Here is a 24,899-nt window from a genome sequence, read left to right as displayed (position 1 = left end):
TTAGGCTATGTTTCAAACACTACCTTCATCGCAGCCTTTGTAACACCACCGCGACATGCTGCCTTTTCACAAAAGGATACAACTGGTAGCCTATTTCCTCCTGGCTATTTTCCTAAAGTTGAGTTCTCAAAATAATAATCTTTACGCAAGTCTTGCTTCTAGGTTTTGACATAAAGCGACGCTTAAATGCAAATTTCAAGTAAACCAATTTTTTTAAAATAAAGTTTGCAAACGTTGTGTAAAGTGGTTCAAACGTTGTGTAATATACTTAGACTCCCAATATGGCAGTGATACATTGATACTTCACAATGACTATTATATATTTATCTAAACGTTGAGAGAAATATGTTGTAGCGTACGCCATGAAAAAAGGTTTCTGCCAACGGCTGTGCCCATAACAGGCAAATCTATCTTGTTCGAAATAGTGTTGATTTAAAATAAACACTGATAATAATAAATGTTACCCTGAGAGTATGTTTTGTAAAGTTTTTTTTTTGTCTTGTTGTCATGGCATCTGCACTTCTTTTTCAACAAAACTCTCTCCATTTAATTGAAGACTTGTTGAAATCTCGTCTTGAATAAAGACTCATTTTTCTGATTGGAATGCTTTAATAGCCAATAGTTTACTTCTTCCAGCACTAGGAAGAAAAGACATCGTCGACCTATTTCGTAATTCTTTAGGGGTTGCGCTTCCTTCATCTTGATTGTCAGCTTCGGAACTAATCTCCATTTTCTGAACAATTAACTTCAGAAGATCGTGCTGTTTGTCCAATGACGTTTGCATCTGTTTCATTCTGTTAAAGTACAAGTACATCAATCTGAGAAGTTTGTTCGATCAGTGGCGAATTCAAGAGAGCACTTGGTCATGTGCACGCCAAAATCGAAAAAAAGCATGTAGTTTTTCACATTTTCTGGATTTTTTGTTTGTTTCCCTCGCTTAATTTCATTTTTATTAACCTAACTGGCGCTATTTGGCACGCAGGGTTTCAGTAGTAGATAGAAGATTTTAAGAATTTTTTTTTTATATGCCTCTCAAAAACCTATAGCAAATAATGCAATATTTCAAGTAAACACATTGCTCACTCAACTACTTAACAATTAACTTGACGTTTTTCAGTGTTAAACGCGGTGTGAGGTGAAATCTGCTTCGTACACAATTGGTGAAGGTGGAGACTAGTGATGCAAGCCGAGCCGCGTACGCGGCAGCTTTTGACTTTTTCGCCGCGTGGAAGGTTGAAATGACAAAGCCGCGCCGCTTGCCACGTAATCTTTCAAGAAATATCAGTTATGAAACTGAGTTTTGAGAATAGCCATCAGCTTCAGTGATGGCTATTCTCAAACCAAAAAAGCCTGCCGATGACACCAAGAGCTATAGACCAATATCTCTCCTTTGTGTCCCATTTAAACTCCTAGAACGACTGCTTCTTTTACGTCTTGAACCTATCATTGAACCTCAACTACCGAAGGAACAAGCTGGTTTCCGTCATGGACGATCTACAGTTGATCAAGTTGTGAAACTCACTGACGACATTGAAGATGCATTCGAACATCGAGAGAAAGCTGGCCTGGTACTGGTTGACCTAACTGCGGCCTATGATACGGTATGGCATCGTGGACTGACTCTCAAGCTTCTTCGTTTTATCCCTAGCCGCCACACAATTCGGTTCATTCTGGAGATGATCTCTAATAGACGCTTCACAGTTCACACCAGTGATGGACAGAGAAGTCGACCTCGCTCTTTGAAAAACGGCGTGCCTCAAGGATCAACCTTGGCACCACTGCTATTCAATATTTACATCAGCGGCCTCCCCTGCACCAAGTCAAAGCAATATGGTTATGCCGACGATTTAGCCCTACTAACCACTAATAGACTCTGGTCCAATGTAGAGCACTCATTGGAGTCAGATATGAAAATAATTTCGGAATACTTGAATACGTGGAGACTGCAACTCAGTGCTACAAAGACTACCGTCAGTACTTTTCATCTCAATAATCACCAAGTCGACAGGAAATTGAAGGTCGAAGTCAATGGTTGTCAGTTACCGTTCAAGAGTCAACCAACTTATCTCGGGGTGAAACTGGATAGGCAACTGACGTACAAGCAGCACATCCAAGGCCTGCGTGCAAAAGTAACTGCACGCAATGGACTTTTGAGGTGCTTGGCCGGCACAACATGGGGGGCAAAACCATCTACTCTCCGCATAGGTGGCCTGGCGCTTGCCTACAGTGCCGCGGAATACGCAGCTCCGGCATGGTGTCGCAGCAAGCACACCAAAAAATTAGACGCCTGCCTGAACGAGACAATGCGCATTATTACTGGATGCTTAAAACCAACACCACAGCAATACCTTCCAGTGCTGTCAGGTATCCTACCCGCTAATGTACGCAGAGAAGCGATGGTGTCTTCGTTGGTAAATAAAGCCTGTGCTGATCCGAACCACATACTACACGATTGCGTATCCACTCTCAATGTCCCAATCATACAACGCCTACCATCACGGCGCCCTTTTGTAAGGCATGCTGCAAAACTCCAGCTCGCTGATTTCAGCACGTCAGATGCCTGGTCCGAGGAATTGAGCACTGTGCCAAAAATAAAGTCTTGCCTCGTTCTATTTGATGTCTCTCCTGCCTCTTCACTCCCACTTGGTTCTGAGCTTCAGAGAAGGGAGTGGGTGACACTGAACCGAATAAGAACGGGAGTTGGCCGCTTCAATGCTTGCTTGACACGCTGGGGCATAAGGGACTCTGCTGCTTGTCAGTGCGGTGCGACGGAGCAAACAGCTAACCACATCATCTTTGGGTGTCCCATCTATTCCCCTCCCAATGGAATAACAGGCCTCCGTACACTAGATGACTTGACGAAAAGTTGGCTCCAAGTCCTTCCATTCGGCTGACCACAAACTTTCTGCTTCATACGAACGACGACGACGACGACGACGAGTTATGAAACTTCAAATTTAAATTGGAAACACGGATCAGTTTATTTTTCCTTTAACGGAAACCCTAAGCTGGAAAGCTACGCAAATGGTTTGCAGTTAACAGGGTTTTTGGGGCTGACTTGAGAGGGAAGCTGTACGAGTGTTTTTGGTTAATAGCCTAGGTCAGTGGTTCTCAACCTTTTAACAGTGGGGGACCGGCAAAATTTAAAAAAAATGTTTGCGGACCGGCAACCAAAGATCGTAGTGAATAGAATAAATATTTGTAACGTTTTGTTAACCAAAGTTGTCGTTGCGCACCGTAATGCAAGGTTTTAGCATATGATTTGTATTGAGGACAAAAATTGGAATAAAATGGCAGTCAAATCAACTCAAACAGAAAAATGTCAATCCATTTGCATACAAAATCAATATCAGTGGGAAATTTGCTACTGTTGCGCTGCCAGTAGCTTACGAGATATCAAAGAAGTTTCTAAAACACGTAGCTCTGTTTCGGCATCCAGGCGATTTCTTTGCTTTGCTTCTTTGCTATTTTAAAGCTAGAGATGAAAAAGAATTAATTGTCGTTTCTAAATAGCTAGTTGAAACAATTACTCCAGAAGTGTGACAATGATGTTTTTCGAATCTGGACTGCAAAGTAGAAGCACAACATATTGTAATTCAATCAGACTTTCTTTTTCATGAAGATTAAGGTCGCATGTGTTGACATCATCGATGCATGGATTGTTTATCCAAAAGTTTCCATGTCGAGGATCTTCATGTTACGCAAAATGATCGTCAAAATTGTTAGCCAACTCTTTCAAGTGTTGACTGACATGCTCAGCACCTCTTTTTACTTTTTTCACCACTCCATTTCACCAGCATTTTCCACAGCAAATCGGCTTGTCTTCATTCCATTCCGAAGCGCTATTTTCCGCATAGTCTTTGAAAAACAAGATCTTTGCTTTCTCAAACTCCAGTTCCGGCAAATTTAAATTGCAAGGCTTGACTTTATCCCAAAACTTCAAACTTATCAAATTCCAAATTTTCATCTCCAACGACTTTGAATTTTTTTTAAATCAAGGACAAAATTCCCCATTTGGTTATGTATTTCTGTGTTTCAAAACTTTTTGAAAACTACACGCAATTTGTCACAAAAACATTATCATCGGCATAGAATTAGGTCATCAAAAAGTTCACCTTTATTATCAAACAATTTTACGTGGAGATATGTCAACTTTACAGCTGTGCATGTTTCACAGTGCGATCACAATTTTACAATATTGCTATGACTCCACATTAAAATAAGCTTTGCAGAAAGTAAGATCTTCTGCGGACCGACAAAAAAATTACACGGACCGGCGGTTGAGAACCACTGGCCTAGCTGATAAGCTCAGCTCCCAGTTACCAAGCTATAGGCCTAGCGCAACTACCGCATTAGTTACTATAACAGTTAGCCCAGTGAGTTCAGGCTATAAGTTTTACTCTTGAGGTCTTGTCTGTCTGTGTAGTGTGTAGTTCATACAAGACATTAAAATTGCATTATTGCTTACAAAAAGTGTTCAAAAGTCCTGATACTGGATCCAGGAACATTATATTTGAAAAAGCATGATGTCTTAGAACTTAGATGCATTGCTGATAGTGATAAGACAATATGATCTGGTTAGCCTAGTCAATTAGTGCACAACTGTACTGATAGGTTACCAGTTATAAATGCTATGGGTGTTTTTTGCCACAATTGACTTTCTAAAAAATAACGCGTTAAAATGTTTTTTTTAATTTTTGTAATTTGCGGTGTGCGGTGCAGTGTCAAAGTTCCAGATAAATTGGGGTGTAGTGCTGTGTGCGGATAAAAATTTTGGGTTTGCTGCATCTCTAGTGGAAACACATCTGACGGATTTTCGAAATTGTTTTGAAGAACTTAAACAGTTTACACCAAAACTTGTAACTCAAAATTTTATGGAAATCCATTTTTAACTTGATAAATTTGAACAAATACTAAGTGTGCCTGCTGATCAAAAAACATAATAGAGCCTAAAAATGGACAAAAAAACGACAAAAATAAGGTTAAATTTTTCAAAATTATTTGGGGACAATAAGTATCCCAGACTTTCCCAACAACTTTTTTTTTGACCTCAACTTTTACATTGTTCGTTTTGTTTGCAAATGTTACGTTGTTGAAACCATATAGTGCTCCACAAAGTTTTCTCTATGCTCACCTGTGTTCGACCATAAAAAATTGCTCTAGAATTGTCCACTAAAACTTTCCAGCAGTCTTACAAAATCTGAATAGGTTATACTTCATACCAACCAAAATGTATTTTTTTGGAAAGCATAGTTCAATGTAGGACTATTCATTCTCAGACGGAAAGCATTTTGCAATTTGCTTTTATTGAATTCGCTTATTTGCAAAATATTGAACAAACTGATACAATCCCAGTCACCGAGGATGACAGTGTGAAGTTGATGCAGTGCCTTCTGAAAATTTTATCATCCATAGTGGATGTCGCTGAATGGAGAATCGTTCTTGAAGAGGCTCTTTACTCGTAGGCCAAATCGCCGAAAAGTAAACAATTGTTCTGAATCTCGCTATTTTGGGGTTTGCATACAGACTAGAGTCTGTTTTTTATGGTTGAGCTATCAGGACAGACTTACAAATCAAATAAAAGTGTTTGTTGTTTTGAAAAATAAGTTAAAAATTATTGTGACGGACATAAAATAGATTAAATTTATTCCTTAGGTGGAATTCGAAGATGTTTGAAGCAGTACTTGCAAACGTTTCCTCTGGCAATCAGCAAATACGTCAAACGGTTGTAAGTTTCCCATATGTTTGCATTCCAATGATTTAACGTGATAAAACAAAAAACCTCTGACATGCCTAGTAACGTAATGACAGGTGCGCCACCTTGAACCGCACTATACAAGCGTCAAAGAAGTATAATTATAATCCAAAGCAGTGTCAATTACAAACAACAAAGCTATTTTCAGAAATAGCTCGCTATAGCTGCAGCTTGTCTGTTGAGATTGTAAAAGGTCAATGCGCATAAGCATGTACAGCCAAAGTCCGAATGCTATTACCATCGGAATGTATGCGATGAAAGCAGATTTCTCGGCAAGCATTTCTAAAGACCAAACGACTAAAGAACGTTTGTTGAAGTTTGATAGCCGAACTCTTTTAAACGTCACAACACACCAATTGACGAAAGCATGTTACGTTTGCGCATGCGTTCTACTTTAATACGTAGCCCAACGCGATTTTGGCCATTTCATGATCAAATTTGGTATTTAATTTATTATAATAAATCTTCAAAAACGGAGTTATATTAATACGTTTTAAAAATCAAGGTCAATCGACAATGCGGTTACTCAGGTTATTTTATGCACACTGCGTGGAATCTTCGCTGTTTGTGTTCAGTTATTTTTAAATATTTGCGTTATTTCAATAATGTATTTGCAAGCGAACCAAACTCTATTAATCTAAAATCGGTTATTACTAGGGCCATTTTTATATGACCTTAAAAAATCAATAATATGACTTTATTTTTTGGAAAATATGACTTTATATGACTTTATGTAAAAATCGTTTATTTTTACATACGAACAACGTCACTCACGGAACTAAAGAGTAAAACATACGCAACATAACAGTAATACACATCCATTTTTATTTTAAACCACTGTTGTAGTACAGTTTCATGTAGTGTGGAATAATAGAGTCTTTAAAGTTACGATTTGGATGTAAAAATGACTTTAGTAAGGAAAATGAGCGCTCCACAGACGCTGACGTGGGTTGACACTTCTGCAGTTTTGCATAAAGCGCTGGTGAAATGTCTTGTCTTTGTAGCTCCATAATTTGTTTCACATCGTTTTTGTCTAATCGCTTCTTAATGTAATTTTTGAGCTCAAGCGGATCTTTTCCGAAATCAAGGGCATTTAGATCAGCATGGGCCTCTTTGATGGTGTACGTACAACTTTCCATTTTGAGTATTAAGTTGGCCTCAATGTGTGACCTCATAAAATATAGGTCTGTGACTGTAAGTGTTATGTAGGCTAATCCTACAGTTTGCCTTCGTTCAATCAGAAATTGCCTTACTTTCTTAGTGCTTAATTGCTTCACCGCTTAAATTGGTATTTTTTATTTAAAGTATACAACGGTATGACTTTATAACTCAAAAATATGACTATATAACTTAAAAAGCTGATATATGACCTAACCAGGAAAATATGACTTTATATGACTTCATAACTTTTTTAATATACCTCATAGGGATGCGGTTTTTGCGTTAAATTTGATTTCACGACTTACTGATGCATAGAAAAAAATATGACTTTAATGACTTTAAATGGCCCTAGTTATTACTCAATCCTCGTGATGTGACAGGCCTAGTATTTTTTCATGGCCAACTGAACTTTGACTTTAAGAACTGCGATTCAACATGTCTGGAAAGGTGAAAAATATCGAAGCAAGATTAAAGGAAGTCAACCCTTTCTGCCTATTTTCTGCTTATGAATGTCGTTGCTTAAATATAGTTGAAGTTCGTAGCGCTAAGTGTTGTCCAGACGTCATATCATTTTTGAAGTAATTGATCGACTGAAAGCTTATGTCATTTTCAGTTGTAGTCCAGGCAGATGGGACACTACAAAGCTGTCCTATTATTTCTGCAAAGGAATTCTCTTTTGACATGGTAATCAAGGTATATGGTGCGACCAAACCCATTGTTTTTCATTGGCCTTTTGTAGTTGAATCTCTAAAGACCTTACTTAAATGCTGCAACTTGGAACCAAGGGCTAGATCGGAACTGAGTCAGTGCTAAAGTAGCCGACTTGAGCAGTTTTAAACTTGTGCTTTTGTGCATTATGCAAATTACTTCAATGACTCCGCTTCATCAGCTGAATGATTCCAACGAAATGTATTCGACCGTATGTTGCACAGAATTCGCTAGCTGTTGGTATAGTTTACAAATCGCACGACAATGGTATCAACAAACTCAAACATATCGTCGATAAGTTTGACGTTGTATGGAAATTTCATCGTTTCTCCGATGTGCAGTTACGGGCATGTAAAACAAAATTAAACAAGTTGTACAACAAAGACATTTCTCTAGACATTTTGGATGTGTTGATACTTTTAAAGGAAACAAAATTCAGTTGCAGACCGGAACGCACCAAAACACATTTTCCCAAAACCGATTGAACAGCCTATGCATGTTGTGCATCAAATTAGACGTTGCTTAAAGTTAAATATATAAATATAATTGCTTAAAGTTAAATAAATTACACTAGGCAATTTCATTAATCCGTGTTGTGTTCTTCGCTGCTATTTCATTGTAGGCTATATTTTTTGTTTAATCGAATCAGTTTTTCTTAAACTAAGGTTATGCAATGGTCTTGTAGAACACTCAAGTGGTACTCCATCAAAAAAAAAAAAGTTTCAGAACAACTTCTCTATGAAATTGAAACAAAACAAGCTGGGATCTAGAACTTGGAAAACGTAGAAAATAATAAATGATTCGATGTAAACATGTTGATGTCTTGTTATACAGTGTATGCCGTTGAAAACATATGAATAACTGTGCACTGCAGACTGATTTTTGAAATAAGTTTGAACTTGTACGTTCAACTGATTATGCAAGTGCAGGTGCACTACAGCCTTGTATAAACAAAAGAGTACGAAATACACTTACATATAGCTTTTAACCTGTGGATTGAGTCATATTTTTAGTGCAATATCAAACATTTTGGCGAACAGTTTATATTGTATATGCTATGGTTTCCTTTACAATAAAAATACTTAAACTTTGTGATGAAGACTTAACTGTGTCAAACAAAATGGTACAATGAAAACTACGTAATTTTTCGATTTAAACTCCCAAGTTAATAGTAACTTTAATTATGACAATTCACGACAAAGTGATATCGCGAAAAAAAAGGACTTTAGTTTAATTCAGTCATCGATGAACAAGAAGCCGAAGTAGTGCTGGCCAAATGACCACTGCGATATTAGCGCGGTTACGCGATCGCTGGGTCTGTACGTGTAAACTTATGAACATAAGTCAAATATATTTGAAGTAGTTACATTTGTATTTGGAACGGAGAAAAACAAATTTACGTCAAATGATTAAAAAGTGGGGCAATGACAAGATTTATGAGCTGTACTTTTAATCAACTTGTAATGAAAATTTCAATCAAAAAGCTTAAAGTCATATGCATGTGTTAATAATAGTCTGGCAACATTGGCAATATACTCTGCGAGCTATGATCCTTTACCTTCTGGCTAATAAAGTTGTCTGCACTGACAGAAAAAGTTTGAAAAAATAAACGAAAGAAAAAAGGTCAACAAGAAACTTTGATAAAGTCATGAAAACTGTAATTTTGTTTTTACTTGCTTGGTTGCGTCTGAAGAGTTGTCATTAACAAAAGAAAGTGATGAAAAAACTAACAGTAATGTCATAGGCCTACTCCAATTTAATGTGCAGTTCTTTGTGATAAATTTGAGGTATGTAGCCTACTAATATGCCAGATCATAAAGTATGAATGTTCTAAAGTTGTTCGGCAAAGGAACAACGTTCGTTACTCTGAGATTCGCTTTGCCTTTGACGGAGTTGAATTAAAGATATAGTTTATGAAAGATTGCAACGAATACAATGTTCTTTAGCAAAAGCACGCAGAAAAATAAATATCACATGACAATAACTATCACACTAAATGCGATATGCTTATCAGATTAGATAATTGTTTAAGGGTGAGATTATGTTTGTGCCTTTGCGGCACCTGAGAAGAACACTAGTCTAGTACCAAAAGATAGTTTTGTCTACTGTAAACTTCGTCAGCCCATCTATGTAGAAGTCAATTCATAGATCACGTTGTTTCTAGCTTTAGAAATGTAAGCTATGATATGCTTGTGTTTGTTGCAGATTAGGCAGTTAAATAAAAGCATGATTGTTTTTAAGATCTCAAAATAAAATTAGCACAAGAAAGCTAGGCTACACATAAAAATGAATATAGGCTACTTTTCAATAGGTTTCATAAATGCCATTTGGACCATTGCTTATTAAAGTTGGGTAATAAATATTGTAAAATCGTTTATAAAAAACATAAAGTCTAAAGGTCAGGCAACAGTTATGTTTGAATTTAAGATGAAAATTAGTTCTCTGCCCGAGGCCTTAGATTCAACCAAAAACATATTCGTTAAAGTATTCCAGCTGTTTGTCGTGTCTTAGAATGTTTGAAAAAGTAGTTATAAAGTCAAACTACAAGAAACTATCACGAAGCTCAATTTAGTCTCATAAAATAGATCGATCAATGTAGCAAAAAAATGAAATTGTTGATTTGCAGACTATGTTTAGATTAGGTTTACTGTTGCTGTTGTTTCTGCTTACAGCAGATTTTGTTGCTGTACTTGCAAACAACCCACGTATAAATGTAAGAAAACGATCGGTGCTTATCTATTTGGATCAGTTATACGACATTGAACAGAAAAAGAATCACTCGTTTCAAAACACATCGCAATTTGCTGAAGAATGCAATGCAAGAAGTTACGACTTCACTGTGTACTACCGTATGGTTTACTTTCGTGTTTGTGGGAACAACATGACTTCCAATGAAACAGACCAAGATTTTACTCCAAGCTTTGCATATACAAACTTTTGCAATAACCTCAAACTTTATTATGAAGATAATTCCAATCTGCTATCAATAATAAACAAGCAAGCTGGATTATATAAGATCTATGGTGAAGGGGTTTCGTCTGATGAAAGGTGGTTGACCTACAAAGCCTGTCAGTACATTGGGCACTACTACAAAGCAAAAGCAAGCGTAAACCGAAATCTTTCCAATACTCAAGAAAATATAATCTATCCACGATTTACCGAGTGGTTTATTAGCGCTGTGCCCTTTTCGCTTCCTGTGGCATGTGGGTTTAGTGTTAAAAGTTACAGCACAGATGGCAATGCGACAGCCAGTGCTGCTTGCTTAGCGCCATCATACAAGTGGGCTCTTTACTCGACATTTGTTGTAGACTCACTTATACTATTAGCAATCGTCGTTGCAAATGTGACAATCATAATTGTACTTTGTCGGTTGAAATCCAGGAGTGCTCATGGGTAAGTTTAATCACTGGAATTTGAAGTTATTTACTACTGATTGACATTTTTTACTTTGGTTCCTAATAGTAACATTTTAAAGCTAAAACGAATGTTTGCGTACAAATTATCTTAACTTATATATTTGTAATTCATTTAAAGAATTGACTATTGCAACCAAGCATAAATTTAAACAATATAATTGATATATTCCCCAATGGAAATACGTAGGCCTCCACAAGCCCAAAATAAGTTATCTCCAGTTGGTCAAATGTCACAAAATAATTTATTCCCAATGCTAAATTTTCTTGCGTGTCTCGACATTCTTACAGTTGAGAGCACGATGAAAAATTTCATGCATAAAGGGAAACATGCTTGGAATAATAAGACACATATGAAAATGGCCCAGTGATTGATCTTGTGAAGAAAAATGATTTTGTTTTCTTGATAGCTTTATAGTTTTGTGAAATTTATCACGAAGTTCATCACCAGTAGACGATTTTTGAAACTTCAGCAGTGAAAGCAATTGCTCAACAGAACAAATGAAATTTCGCCAAAAAAAAAGTTTGATTTCCAAATTCATATTATTCAATTACAAAATGAATAACGGCAGGCTACACATATACAAAGTAGTTTAATTTCGTTTGTAGCTAGTTTCATGACCTTTGCTACGATGCACTTTAGAAAGTGTTAATTAGAACTAATCATTACCGTTATCAACGTGAATTTTTTTTAAAAGAAATCATTATAGTAGGATTTTGGAAAAGAATATAGTTCTGAGTCATTTTATAAGTTGCTTAGGTACTGTAAAATTGCTGAAAAATCTGTTGATCAGAAAAGATTGTGTGCATAAACTTGTCATGAAACGTTTAGCCTAATCATAAACTAGATTTCTTCGAAGCATTATGTCACAAAGTGTTATGTATTTCACGAATAGCGTTTAGACTTGACAACCGTTTACATCAAAGTCTTGCCTTTCCACAAGTCGATTTAAAAACCGCGCTCCTAAACCTGTTTTTACAGGAAGTGGCGTGCCATGATAGTTAACGTTGAATGTGGAGGATGTGCAGTGTAACGTCCAGTAATTTTTGATCTTTTTTTAAATAGTTTTGATTTCAACAATGCTTCGGAAGACGCCAAATCACTTTCAAAACCTACCTTCGTGTACTAAAATAAAAAAAATTTGAGGGATTATACTTCAACCACGTTTACATTTTTAAATGCATTACGGCAAGCAATTTACCTTTTTTACCTTTTTATACATATATTATATTGTGTAACACTGTCGCCTACAACCTGCAGTGGCAAAACAAAATTTTGATTACAAAATAGGTCTACAACGACTACTACAACAAATCTATAAAACCAATACTGCTTTCGTTAGTCATAACGTTCAATAAATAAACAACCATCGTTATGATTACCTAAAAGCAATTCGTTTGCCTGAGGCGTTTCCGTACAGTATGGCTGATAAGAGCACCTTTTAGCTTTTACAGAAAACAACTTTTCCATGCAACTAAATTGTCTTTTTTATTTTAAAAATATTGTCAAGACGCTTCGACCTTATTGAAATGTACGTAACTTTATCATAGACCTCAAGGAAGTGAATTTTTAATAGAAAACATCACAATAATACTGAAGCTAGCAGCATCCCTTCTAAATGACTTTTATACAAATTAATCTTGACGTAAAGGATTGCCATGTTGTAAATTACTATATAACCCTTAAACTTTGAAAGAACAGTTCGCTTTTTCTATAATTAGTATTAGTTAACCTTCAACGTTGCAGCATTGCTGTAATAAACGTATCTGACCGTCAGTCAAGGAGAGCTCGGTTCGACACCTATTGTGGACACGCAATCGAGTCTTGACAAAGTGCTGAATGTCATGTTGGAAGGTCGACTCGAAGATTGGCTTCGTTGTCCTCCTGTCCATTTAAACTTTTCCCTCTCCAGCATAGGCTATATCTAAACTCCATTTTTAGGAAAAGCATAGGAATTTTAACTGTTTTCACAACATATCTCGATTTGCAGGCTTTATAAACTGTCTTTGGCGTTTGCTGACCTCATGATTAGTTTGGTCATGGCTGGCTCCATGAACACAACTTACACAACCTATTTTGGGAAGCATGTCTTCAATGAAGATGGATACGGTGTCATTCAAGAGGATTTCTACCATCAGTCCTATATTGACGGATTTGGATGTATCACAGTTCTTTCTTTATCTGCGTCTGTCTTTACGCTGGTAGCAATCTCACTGGACAGGTATTGCGACTAATTAATTTTTAATGATGTTTGTGAAGACTGCGGGATTGAAATCGACCTCATATCGAGCAATATGAAACGTGTTCAACCAAAATTGAGCATGCGCTGACATCATACAATTATTGCGTTTGGATGATTTTTACATCGGTTAATGAACTATAACGGTCAATTATGCAATTTTTTTAAAATAACCTCATTTTATTGTCAATGATCAAGAAAAGCGACAAGTCTAAATATTTTTTCTCCAGCCGATCTGCAGTAACAACAATAAAGAAATATATATGTACCAAAGCACAGTCGACCTTTTAAGTACCGGTAATCAAGTTAGAGTTCGTTCGTTTTACAAACGAAGTGTAAACAGGTAGTTATAAGCAGAGGTGGGCACCCGCTACTTTTAAAGTAGCGCGCTACCCGCTACCGCTACTTGGACCAAAATAGTGCGCGCTACCGCTAACCGCTACCAATTTACAAAAGTAGCGCGCTACCCGCTACAGCTACTTCTTCCGCAACTTTTGTTTAAAATGACACTAGAAAACACTCAAGTCCCCAGTGACGAAAAAATGAAATTGAAAACGAATATTATCATTCGTTTACACCAGGGGTTCCCAACCTTTTTTACACCGTGGCCCCCTTTGAAAATTTTGAAAAATCAATAGCCTCCCTATTTCAGCCGTAACTGTTTACAACTTTACTGTTTTACAACTTTACTGTTTTTACAACTTTACTGTTTCTACAACTTTACTTTTGTTTTTACAACTTTACTGTTTCCCACCGCATAATTTACTCGCAATCATTCTCGTATCATTTGTTCAGTTTGTGCTTTCAGTCCAGAGTGTCGTTACAGTTACAGTGCATAGTCAAATTTATCTTACGATTTTTCATTTTATGTATTGCAGATTTAATTCCTGATGAGGACACACGTACGTGTCGAAAACGTTTGAGTTTATTTTATTTAATTATGTTATATTTTGTGTGAAATAAAGTATGCTAAACCCGCTAAAGTTACTATGTTTTATTTCTCTATGGTTCAACAAAGCAAACTCTCTACCAAAGCTTTATCTTTTCATATGTTAGCTCTTCAAGCCTAGCCTTGCTTTTTGTACGTATTTTAAGCAACCAGTATACAATACGATTAGAGTTAGACTATAATACACAAATTTATAATGCACCACCTTGAACTTTTATATTTTATTTAGATTTTATGCAATTTCTCGACCATTCAAGTACAAGCAACATCCGATGAAGAAGCTCAGCATCTTATTCATAATCTTCGTCTGGCTGTTCGGTTTATTACTAGCGCTCTGCCCGCTATTCATAACCAACATTTCTTATCACAAAACAGCTCTGGGAGTGATTTTAGCACATCAGGTAAAAGCAATTTAGAAAAAAACTTTGTGTTTGACAAAAGTAGTGCAGTAGACTTATATAGGGTGTCTCAAAAAAAGTACACAAAAGTAATTTGAAAAAAGAGTTCTAAAAACATTTTTTTCTGGGAAATAACATTGTTTTTCTCATTTCAAAAAGCCTAAAGTTTGTGTTGCGATAGATTAAAAGTTAGGAAAATGCCGCAGTTAACCCTTATTCAAAGAACAAAAATCATTGAGTTTTGGCACCAAACGAAATCAGTGGTCCAGGTCCAACGAAGATATCGTGGATTTTTCAACACAGCAGCTGCACCAAATCGAAGAATAATTAGCAGAACAGTTGCTAAACTTTCCACGGTGGGGACTGTGTGTAATTTGAACAAAGGACACAGTAGTAGAAGAAGAAATGCTCGTTCAGTGGAACATGTGGATGCTGTAAGGCACTCCGTTGCGCGGAGCCCACGAAAATCCATTCGCCGTCTCTCTGCAGAAACTGACATTCATCGTTGTTTTGTGCAACGCATCCTAAGGGCTGACTTGCATGTCTTTCCCTACAAAATTCAGTCACAAAGCGAACTAACACCCCAATAAAAGGCAAAGAGACTTGAATTTGCTAGGTGGTTTTCAGGAAAATTGGAGACAGATGATTTGTTTCTTAGGAAACTTTACATGTCAGATGAATGACATGCTCATCTTTCGGGAAAAGTGAACACACAGAACTTTCGATACTGGGGGACAGAGAATACAGGCGATGAAGTGATAGATAAAAGTCCTAGATCTGTACTCAAGGTGACAATGTGGGCAGCAATTGGCTGGTACGGTATCATTGGACCTTACTTTTTAGAGGAAGACGATGACAGAACAGCCACAGTGAACCAGGACAAGTATCGTCAAATGATTCAGGAATTCTACCTTCCAGAGTTACGTCGGCAAGCTCGGAGACGGAACAACGAGATTCGAATGACGACACAGTGGTTTCAACAAGATGGAGCTCCACCACACACAGCAAGAGCTACACGAGAATTCCTGCGAACGAAGTTTCCTGGACGTCTGATCTCTCTGCATGAAGACACTGAATGGCCTTCCTATTCACCAGATTTGACGCCTCCAGATTTCTTTCTCTGGGGCTTCTTGAAGGACCGTATTTATTCGAATCCCTTAAGGCAATCAAACAACTTAAGGCAATTATTCGACGAGAAATGCAGAACATTCCAGTGGAAACATTCCCAAGTGTGATGAACAATGTAGCAGCAAGGATGCAGGCTGTCATTGGGAAACGAGGAGGTTACATTGATCATGTGGTGTAAAAAAGTAAAAGGTTAAAATGTCCAAATGGAAAGACTGAACCAACAACTGTGCATTGGGAAAAAAACTTACATGCTTCAGCTGCATGGTCCAGCAGAAAAAGTCTGAAAATATTGATTGGTTTATCTGTGTCACTGATATACTTTTGTGTACATTTTTTTGAGACACCCTGTAGATAGAAGATTTTACTGTTTCCGACCATCAAAGCAAAAAAATTCACTTGCCGTAACATAGCAGGGGCCTGGAAGAATTATACTGCAATATTTTTGTCATGTTTTAAATATGTGAGAATTTATCCGAACAGAATATATGAAAAAGATCATTTTGCAGTCCATGATTGTAGGCTTTTCTTTGAGCATTTAGTGCACGTTTTTACGTGGGCTACAATTAACCATTTTCTTGTTGTTTAGTTTTACATGGCTTATGTCGTTTGCTTGGGAGGTGCCCTGCTGTGTGTCTGGATCGTCAACATTGGAATGTATATTTGCATCAAGAAACGAATCGATAAGAGCCTTGCAAAAGCTAAAATAATAAAAAAGCCACTTCCCACTTTATCAGCTGTCGCTCAATATTCAGCTACGATAAAAGGACTTGAAAGTGCCTCTCAGACGATCTTTATGGCTACATCCATTAATTCACCAATCACGTCTTCCAATATAGTCAGTGAAACCAACCAAGAAAACAAAACAAAAACTAAACGTGTTCCGATTGAAGTAAAACTTGCACAAACTGTTCGAGTGATTGTATGTGCCTTTACCATTGCTATAGTCCCTTGTATCGTTGTCATCATCACTGGATTGTCCTTAGCTCTTGAAGATTCGTCACCACATTTTAATCCTGTCGCAAAAGCAGCCTGGAACGCATTTTCTTACATTTCTTCCAGGATTTTGTTTTCAAACTCGTTTGTAAATTGTCTTATTTATAGCTACAGAAGCACAGAATTTCGTCTCTCCGCAAAGAACCTCTTTTCGTCATTGTTATCCAAAGTTAGATTTAAAAAAAGAATTCTTTGAAAACCTGTTTTTAATTTTCAACTGTAAATAGTAAAGTAACAAACAAGAAATTGTTGAACAATGTTTATCTTGCTTTTGAAATAATTTATTCGCTTTTACGAAAAGTTTTGACAACATGATTTGTATAGCCGGTAAAATTGCAGTAAAGGCTCTTATTTAAAGGTTCTTATTTAAATTTCCTTAAGGGCCCTTACCGGCTCTTATTTCTCTTCTTTTAGAGAACAGTTGTTTTTTGCGTAGAGCTTCTCAGAACCCTATTTAGAAACACTGCAACAACCGATCTGCAACGTCCGAACGCAGCAATTGATAACATACATCTGATCTGGGCATTTAACGTAGCCTACTCTGCAACCTACTCAGCACATTAGGCCTAACATATTGCTGTTTGTTAAACCATCACAGTCTTTGGTGTTGTGTTAAACTTTTTGGGTATCGGGCAACAATCGCTCGTACTCACAGACAACTAGCTATTTGTCGAAAAACTTGGCTGTTGAATCACATATTTTACCGTAGCATTGGGACATTTGGGACAATCTATTCTGTTCTTCTTAATTTAAATTTACTATGCATCATGTAGCGGAGTTATTCCATTGAGTGTTGAAGCGAAAAATTACCGCTAACATTAAACTAGCCTTGCATCGTGAAAGGTCACATATTCTTCAAGTACAAGTTACGACACGAAGCACCTGATTATCCATAAAAACGTTTATGTTCAAAGATTAAAAAATTAAACAACGTACGAGATAGTGCAGGGTGGTTCTTGAAATGTGGGGAAGGGACAATAAAAAAGTGTAGAAGTACATTTTTATGAAAAGGTATTTTTAGCGTGTGACGCAGTACACCATCCTCAACTTTGAAGCGTTTGAGATAGTTCGTTTAGATATCGATCGGCATTGGGGCATTTGCGGAGATTAAATTATTTGAAAACACAAAATAAAATTTATCAATCATGAGTACACAAGATTGGCAATGTTTCAAAAGACAATCGACGTGTTTGTACCAGAGATGCCAGCGACAAATTTCCAATAAACCTAGATCGTGTGTTCAAAAAAACCCAGATGAGATAAAAAAAACCCAGGTCCAGAATAGATGTAGTAAAGCGGTTAAAAGTACATGCATGTGCTTTTAACACCACTCTATATCATTACACAGAAGCCCCAGAAAGCTGTAAATAGTAGGCTAACACATGTTATATTAATTAGGCTAGTATACAAATATACATGCTTATGTAAATATGTTGGTAGTTATTATGGCGTATAACTATATACTAAAATGGGGTTCCTGTTCCAACAAGGCCATTGTTCATTTACCAAGGTACACACTACACAACTGACATGTTCCTATGATTGTCAGCATTTCTTGGATCTATTTCTCCTAATTTTCTGTCCATGATGTAATCTTCTCTAATGAAGAGACTCAAAATATTTCTATATTCTGTAGAAACCATAAAATACAACTTGTGCAGACGAAAATGCTCACAATGGAATTCCAGGTTGACATTATTTACGTACTTTTTTAAAAACATATTGCAAAAAACGAGCATATGCTTTGTTCCACGATTAACAAGTGCATCATGAATCCGTTTTGCACATCAACCTTGTCAGTCTTACATTGAGACTGAAAATACAAAACCAGCGCTTCCCACTGCTCCAATATGCTGCTGATGACCTGAAAGTCATCATGTTTGTGCTACTTTTAGAATTTTATGTTGAGCTGTATCAGCATTCAGCAACTTTTTGAATCAAACGTTACAAAGAAAAGTTACAAACCAAAAAACCTAGATTTACCCAAATTTGAAAAAAAAAACTTAAAACCCAGATGTGGTCAAAAAAACCTAGATCTAGGTGGAAAAACCTAGCGCTGGCATCCTTGGTTTGTACTGACATAAAAACTCTCTTTGCTGAAAACATCAACATACAAATCCAGTGACACCATTTTGCTCTTCGACATCTTACCAATGAATTGATGACGAAGGTTACTTTGACGTCGTGTGTAGAATGATTTGTTCAAAAGAAGTAAAATTGGAGTGTTATGGTAAGTTGGTGCAATGGGCAGATAACATAAAGTTAAAAGCAAAGTAACTTGAAGTTGAAGAAAAATAAAAAGTTTTGCTTTTGAAGTTTAACAAATATAATATAATGGTGTAAAGGTTTGCTTTTATAATTACGATTTTACATAAAAACAAATTTGAGAGTTGAGCCAGGGGAATAGTTTGTAATTAACTTATTCAAACACGGAGGCCTTACATTTGTTTACAAAGTACTGCACAGAATTTTTCTTGCCAAAACCTTTTCACCAAGAACACCAGTTAGTATGACATGACGTCGATGTAAACAAAAATATCTCTTGTGAAAGAGATTTACCTTCGTAAGTGAAAGCGTCATATGACGCAACGATTTGTGTCTACGTGACTTCCTTATGACAGGCACCTCAAAATTTTCGGTTTGGTGAAAGTTTTTTTTTTTTTTTTTTTAATTTGATTATGTTAGTTCGTGCTGTTTTCACGCCCAAACATTTGTCGTAAATTGCTCATTAATCTTGGCAAATTCTGTAAATTTTTACCCGCGGAGCGTCGGAAAAAGCAAGTGATTGATTTTTCATCTATTTTCGGCTTGGCAACTTTTTAGAGCTTAAAATTACTCCATTGATTATTTGGATGACTGTGAAGTGTTCTGATTAAAATGCTTAGTTTGCTTATGATTTCCCAATCTCGTCGAAGTAGCAATAAAGTATGTTTTGTTTTGAAGTACATTGCATCAAAGAAATGAGGTCACAACGTGGAATTAGAGACAGATGCGATTAATCAAATCATCATCAAGCTAATTAAGCCCGACGTATTCATTACTCCAATATAGGCATAGAGTTTGTGTGCAAGTTACAATTAATAACATGAACAGATGACAAGAATTTCTCATCGGAACTTTTCAGGCCTTATTCTGCTATAATGCTGATAGTTACTTCAAGCCGAAAGTAGTTGACTTGCCCAACATTAAACGGGACTTACAAAAAGCGAAAATAAAACTTAAATGTTTAAACTTGGGGTTTGATTTTATAAAATTTGTCTATGCCACCACCAAAGGGCTACAATTCGTGAGCTTGTGGGTGTACAGCAGTGGTTCCCAACTATTTTCAGGCACCATTTAGGAAAAAAACTGTTTTGTGGGACCACGTAAGAGCAGACCAACAATCTTACACCTCGAATGCAGCAGGTTGTTGAAACAAAACTTTACCGCTTCAATACCAAAGAAAAAATGGTATTCATATCTTTACTGGAAACAAAATTTTCATAAAGAAAAAAGTACCAAGTAAAGTTTACTTGCTTCGGACTCAGTGTGAAACTTAATATAGCCTACTACACTTCCCTTAGCAGAAAAAATGGGTAAAAACCTTTGTACGGCATTCACCTACTGAACTATACTCGATAATAATCAGTACAACTTGTACCGACATTGAACTCGCAAAAAGCAATAATACAAATATGCCAAGTTAAAAATTTGTAACCACGAAACATCATAGGTATAGGAGGTACCGTATGATAAAACTTTGCCTTAATGATAATGTAACAAAAACAATCGTGCATGAAAATGTTTATTAGCAGCAGTGATCCTAGCTAACCATTTAAAGACAGATAGAAAATGATTATGAGAAATAATGCGCGGCACCTTAGACTATTGTAAATGGTACCCCAGGGTGCCGCGGCACCCCCGTTGGGAATCACTGGTGTACTACTGTACAGTATATGACAAGTAGGCTAATTAATCATAAAGGGCCGTAGACATGTTGCCCTTTCGTTATTGAAAGGAGAGTACATGTCTTCAATTAAAATAGCACACCACATCTCGCGTTTTTCTAATTGGGTGCGTTGTCCTGGCGAATAAAGTGAGACCAAGCACTTGTTGATGAAAGCGTTTAAGGGAAAACAAAAATTCAAGCAGAAATCTTTTAACATGTATGCTTTCCACTGTCTCAGTTATTGTTTTGCAACAGATCCTCTCAAATATTGGTTTGGAAGTTCACAGCTTCGGTGCGATAACTACAGAAGCTACAAACCACAATTAACTCTCAACGAAGAATAAATTGAACAAGCTGACGAAACACGGCTCAGGCATAAATTATATTGCAACGTTTTTCTTGATACAAGCTTTTGGATTAAATAGATTTCAAAACTTAAAATGAAATTTTACAACACATTATATTTTTGCTAACGTTGCTTAAACGCAATAATATTATTTTTTAACCACGTGTAATTACAAAGGTTTACGAATACCTAGTTCTATTTAAAAAATACCAGACAATGCAATTCTCTAAAGTCTAAATTACCACGTAAATCCTAATTGCTTTGTTGATTCACAAATCATTAACACAAGAACCAATACCAAAACATCTCGTATTCCTATTACCTTTGCTTTTGTTTTGTAACTTCAGCTTTAAGAAATTGCATTTGTGGGTTGGCGTTTCCCCCTGTCCCATAGTCGGACAGTATTGCGTCTGATGAAAACGTCTGAACAAAAAACAGAAGTTTCTGAAATTGATGATTGATTTGTGCAATCACTATATTTGTAAACGCAATTCCTCTTTCACAAAAAACGAGATGAAAGAATCCGTTGTGCTATAATGAGACAGCTTTCCGCATACTATAGGCTACTCGCACTTAGAATTATTGGAGGGGCTATTGCTAAAAGTGATGTGACTACAGTGAGAAATATTATCTAACTTTTTGCTTCAACTCTCATCATATTAAATTGCGTGTGATAAAATCATAAAAATACTTTGTCGAATAATGAACTACAGAAGCTATTATGAGATGTGCATTGCGCAGGTTGGGATGCAAAATTCTTGAAAGTCTCCCGATATCTATCAAAAGTTAAGATAGCTGTTTAAAATTCCCCAAAAACAGAGTGCTGGTTACAACTAGAGTATTGAAATCAAAAATAAAACTAACGTGAGACGTTTGAAAGCAGCGTGGCCGTGGCCAGTTTGTGTTTTTTTTTATGCAAAAGGATTATGCTTTGTTTTCATGTTTGAACAACGCTCTTACCTTTGTCTTCGTGGTATACAACAAACATGCTGAGCACTTTACTTACACATGCATTTTTTTTGTGGCAGATGATTTCAGGGCATACAGTAACATCGCAAAATTAATCGTAATGATCTAATATTAATCACTCAATTTGAAAAACTTTCACAAATCCAAAGTTTCAATATTTATTTTTGATCTTGAGAACAGCTTTTGCAAAAACAAAAATATGCATTCGATGCGAAGAAGGTGGTAACAAGGCGACCTTAGTTCTGAATGCAAGACTTATAGCAGTTCTAAAATCAGTAAGAAGGGACGGGTTGCATCTGTCGAATTGGCCTATGATTTGAAGAGAAGGATTTGCAAATTATACAAACTGACTTATATAGGCCTAAGTCAACAAATGAAAAAATAATCAGCAACTTGTCAAGAACATGTAACTCAACACAGAACGAAAGTAATATGAATAACACTTTTTTATTTTAAGAATGGAAAATGCTGATAAAAGCATTACAAACTGCAGATAGCGATCAACTGTGTCGACTTCAGTAGTTGTCCTTTTATTTTTAAATTAGTTGTCATTTCTTTCTTTCTTCATAAACAATGTCGTTCTTTTGTTGAAAAGCGTAAACAGCTTTTAATTAAGTTATTCCACGATAAGAAAAGCGAGGTTGTATAAAACAACACAACTTGCAAAAAACGCAATTTTCGGAAAGAACTGATCGTTGTGTTCAGTTGTTAACAGAGTTAGCAACTTTTAGCCAAACTACAGTCAGTCATAGTCAATTATGTGTAAAGAAGTTGCAGAAATTCATCTCCCGCTTAATAAGCCCACCCACTTCATAAGCCTAAAATTGTCCGGTCTCGAGGCAGGCTTAATAAGTGGAGACTACTGTAATGTCGTTCAATCCAATGAAGTTGTTGTATATTATCTGTTTATTTTAAAAAACAACCCATAGTTTCTCTCTACTTACTCTTCGCCAAAGTGAGTTCAAAAATCCTCCAGTGCAGTTCGGATAGATCGTTACGTCACTTTTGTCGATTCTATTAATGACGGAAGACGGTAGTCTTGACTCGATGACGCTGTGCAAATGCACCTTGCAAAGTGAAGACAAAAGACTAAATAAGATCAGTGTTGAATAGAGACGACACATTGTGAGTGTTTTCATAAGTAGAAATAACAAAACTATCTGCACAGCTACATTGACTGCAGAGTTATAAGTGTGAAACCATGGCTGTGCTTTCAAACATATTTACACAACTTGAAGACCCAAATTCAAGTCGGATAAATTTGACTACACAAAATCTAAAGCTGGCATGAATTTAGACTGAAAATTAAAACCTAAAGAAACACAAATTATTGTCACAGAAAAAGTGATATTGGTCGTTTGCCGTTGATAGTACAAAAATATTCTTGGAGTTTTAAATAGAGGTGTAGGAATTGCTCAATTGATTGGTAATAGTCATGCTTTACAATCTACACAAGGTACCGATACTGATGATGTAAAAATACATTCATACTGTCAGTGTACAACTTAGTAATACCATTTTCTTATAACTTAGCAATGAATTATGAAATGGCACTGCTCACCAGCATTTGGGTTTACAATTTCTAGAATTTGTCTGATCACTGTAAACTATAGACTGAGCCTATAGGCAAATGTATATACTAAATTGCTTAATAGATTAGATAGGCTTTCTGCGAGAAAGAAATTCTTAAAGGAATATTTACCACGGAAAAAAATCTTTTAGTTTTTTTTACCTGATAAGCTTTTTTTTACATTTACGACTATTTTTTAGTACATTTACTGAAAATATAGGTAAAAACTACGTCAATTTTTATTACCACGTACTTGCATGGCCAAGGTTTGTAAAAGAGCGTTTGCTTGAATCTCTGCAATGTCACCGACTGCCAAACCGATGAGCAAGTTCATGAGAAGGATCGGCATCATAAGAACAAACATGATGAGGAGGATGAACGTTGCAATGGCAAAGTGGTTGGTTGCTGGATCTCCATCCACGTATGGAGCAAGAAACTTGTCCACATAAGCAATCTCGCCAAGAAGCATAGAAATGACTCTCATGATAGCCAGGCCAGGGTTCGAAAACGATTGATCCGCCTGTAAGAATATTATTAATGGTGATGCCTTAACAGTTTAATTTCGTCGGAATCTTTCAGGAAGTTCTTAATAAAACAACATCTGTAACAAGTTGAAACCAGTATGTTGAAAAGAAAGATGATTCAATTTTAAAGCTTTTTAAAAAGTAATTACATGAAACATATTATCATACAATTATTCTTCCTTTTATCAACATTTTCCCGTGCAGCTATTTATCAGTGCAAACGGGCTCAAAAGAGCTGTTCGTTTGTTATTAATGGCGAATTTAAAGCATGAAAACAGCAATACAGGAGATTAGGCTAATGTTTGTTAGTGCGGTAGCTTATGTGTATTATCACAAAAATTTAAGGGAAAAAGTGACTGCAAAAGTTTTATTGAAAACGACTCACCTCATTTTGCATTAGGACGGTGAAAGCGAGTGCAAAAGCAACAATCAGGAATGAGAAAACAAGCAAAACTCGAACGAGAGTTTTAAGAATTTGTAGAAACATTACCACGTATATGCCAGCTACGCCAAATCTGTACAAATAAACAAATGAAGTTAAATTGACTTCAGATCCCAGCTGCATCAATTTTTAAAGGTCAAGGCGTCAATTTGAAGTTCTGTTTATTTTAAATGCAACTCGGCAACCAGGGTATGTTGTTTGGATAGTGTGTGAACAGCATTAAATTTATGCACTTAATTGTTTATGCAACCTTAGCATACAGTAATTAACAAAACTTACACCAAGAAGTCAGAAACATAACTTTTTATATCAAGCTATATTATGTAGCTTATACAGTATATTTACCAACTAGAGCAATGGTCGACAAGATCAGTT

General features: G+C 36.3%; 2 protein-coding genes across 2 annotated transcripts in view; one reads left to right on the top strand and one right to left on the bottom strand.

Annotated features, from left to right (window-relative positions):
- Positions 1-586: 586 nt before the first annotated feature.
- The window catches only part of LOC145769051 (transient receptor potential cation channel subfamily A member 1-like), a 44,738-nt gene continuing 20,425 nt past the window's right edge, over positions 587-24,899 (bottom strand). The window contains exons 20-24 of the mRNA XM_082580647.1: positions 24,468-24,597; positions 23,812-24,078; positions 22,933-23,055; positions 21,342-21,442; positions 587-794 (exon numbers count right to left, since the gene is read on the bottom strand). Of these exons, the coding sequence (XP_082436773.1) occupies positions 587-794; positions 21,342-21,442; positions 22,933-23,055; positions 23,812-24,078; positions 24,468-24,597 (829 nt within the window). The remainder of the gene's footprint in view (positions 795-21,341; positions 21,443-22,932; positions 23,056-23,811; positions 24,079-24,467; positions 24,598-24,899) is intronic.
- LOC145768258 (uncharacterized) lies at positions 1,326-17,568 on the top strand. The gene is made up of 7 exons (XM_082579740.1): positions 1,326-2,672; positions 5,280-5,461; positions 5,656-5,728; positions 10,251-11,017; positions 13,029-13,259; positions 14,456-14,627; positions 16,339-17,568. The coding sequence occupies exons 1-7, from the start codon at positions 1,326-1,328 to the stop codon at positions 16,939-16,941; spliced, it is 3,375 nt and encodes a 1,124-aa protein (XP_082435866.1). The 3' UTR covers positions 16,942-17,568.

This window comes from Aplidium turbinatum, chromosome 4 (assembly GCF_918807975.1).
Source record: "Aplidium turbinatum chromosome 4, kaAplTurb1.1, whole genome shotgun sequence".
NCBI lineage: Eukaryota > Metazoa > Chordata > Ascidiacea > Aplousobranchia > Polyclinidae > Aplidium > Aplidium turbinatum.
This window is presented reverse-complemented; position numbering and strand designations above follow the sequence as displayed.

Bases quoted from the DNA above. Each gene is read 5' to 3' on its own strand.
- LOC145768258 (XM_082579740.1), top strand. From the start codon at position 1,326: ATGGCTATTCTCAAACCAAAAAAGCCTGCCGATGACACCAAGAGCTAT. The intron at 2,673-5,279 runs GTGACACTGAAC...ATTCATTCTCAG, and splicing joins AGCTTCAGAGAAGGGAGTGG to ACGGAAAGCATTTTGCAATT. The intron at 14,628-16,338 runs GTAAAAGCAATT...CTTGTTGTTTAG, and splicing joins GAGTGATTTTAGCACATCAG to TTTTACATGGCTTATGTCGT.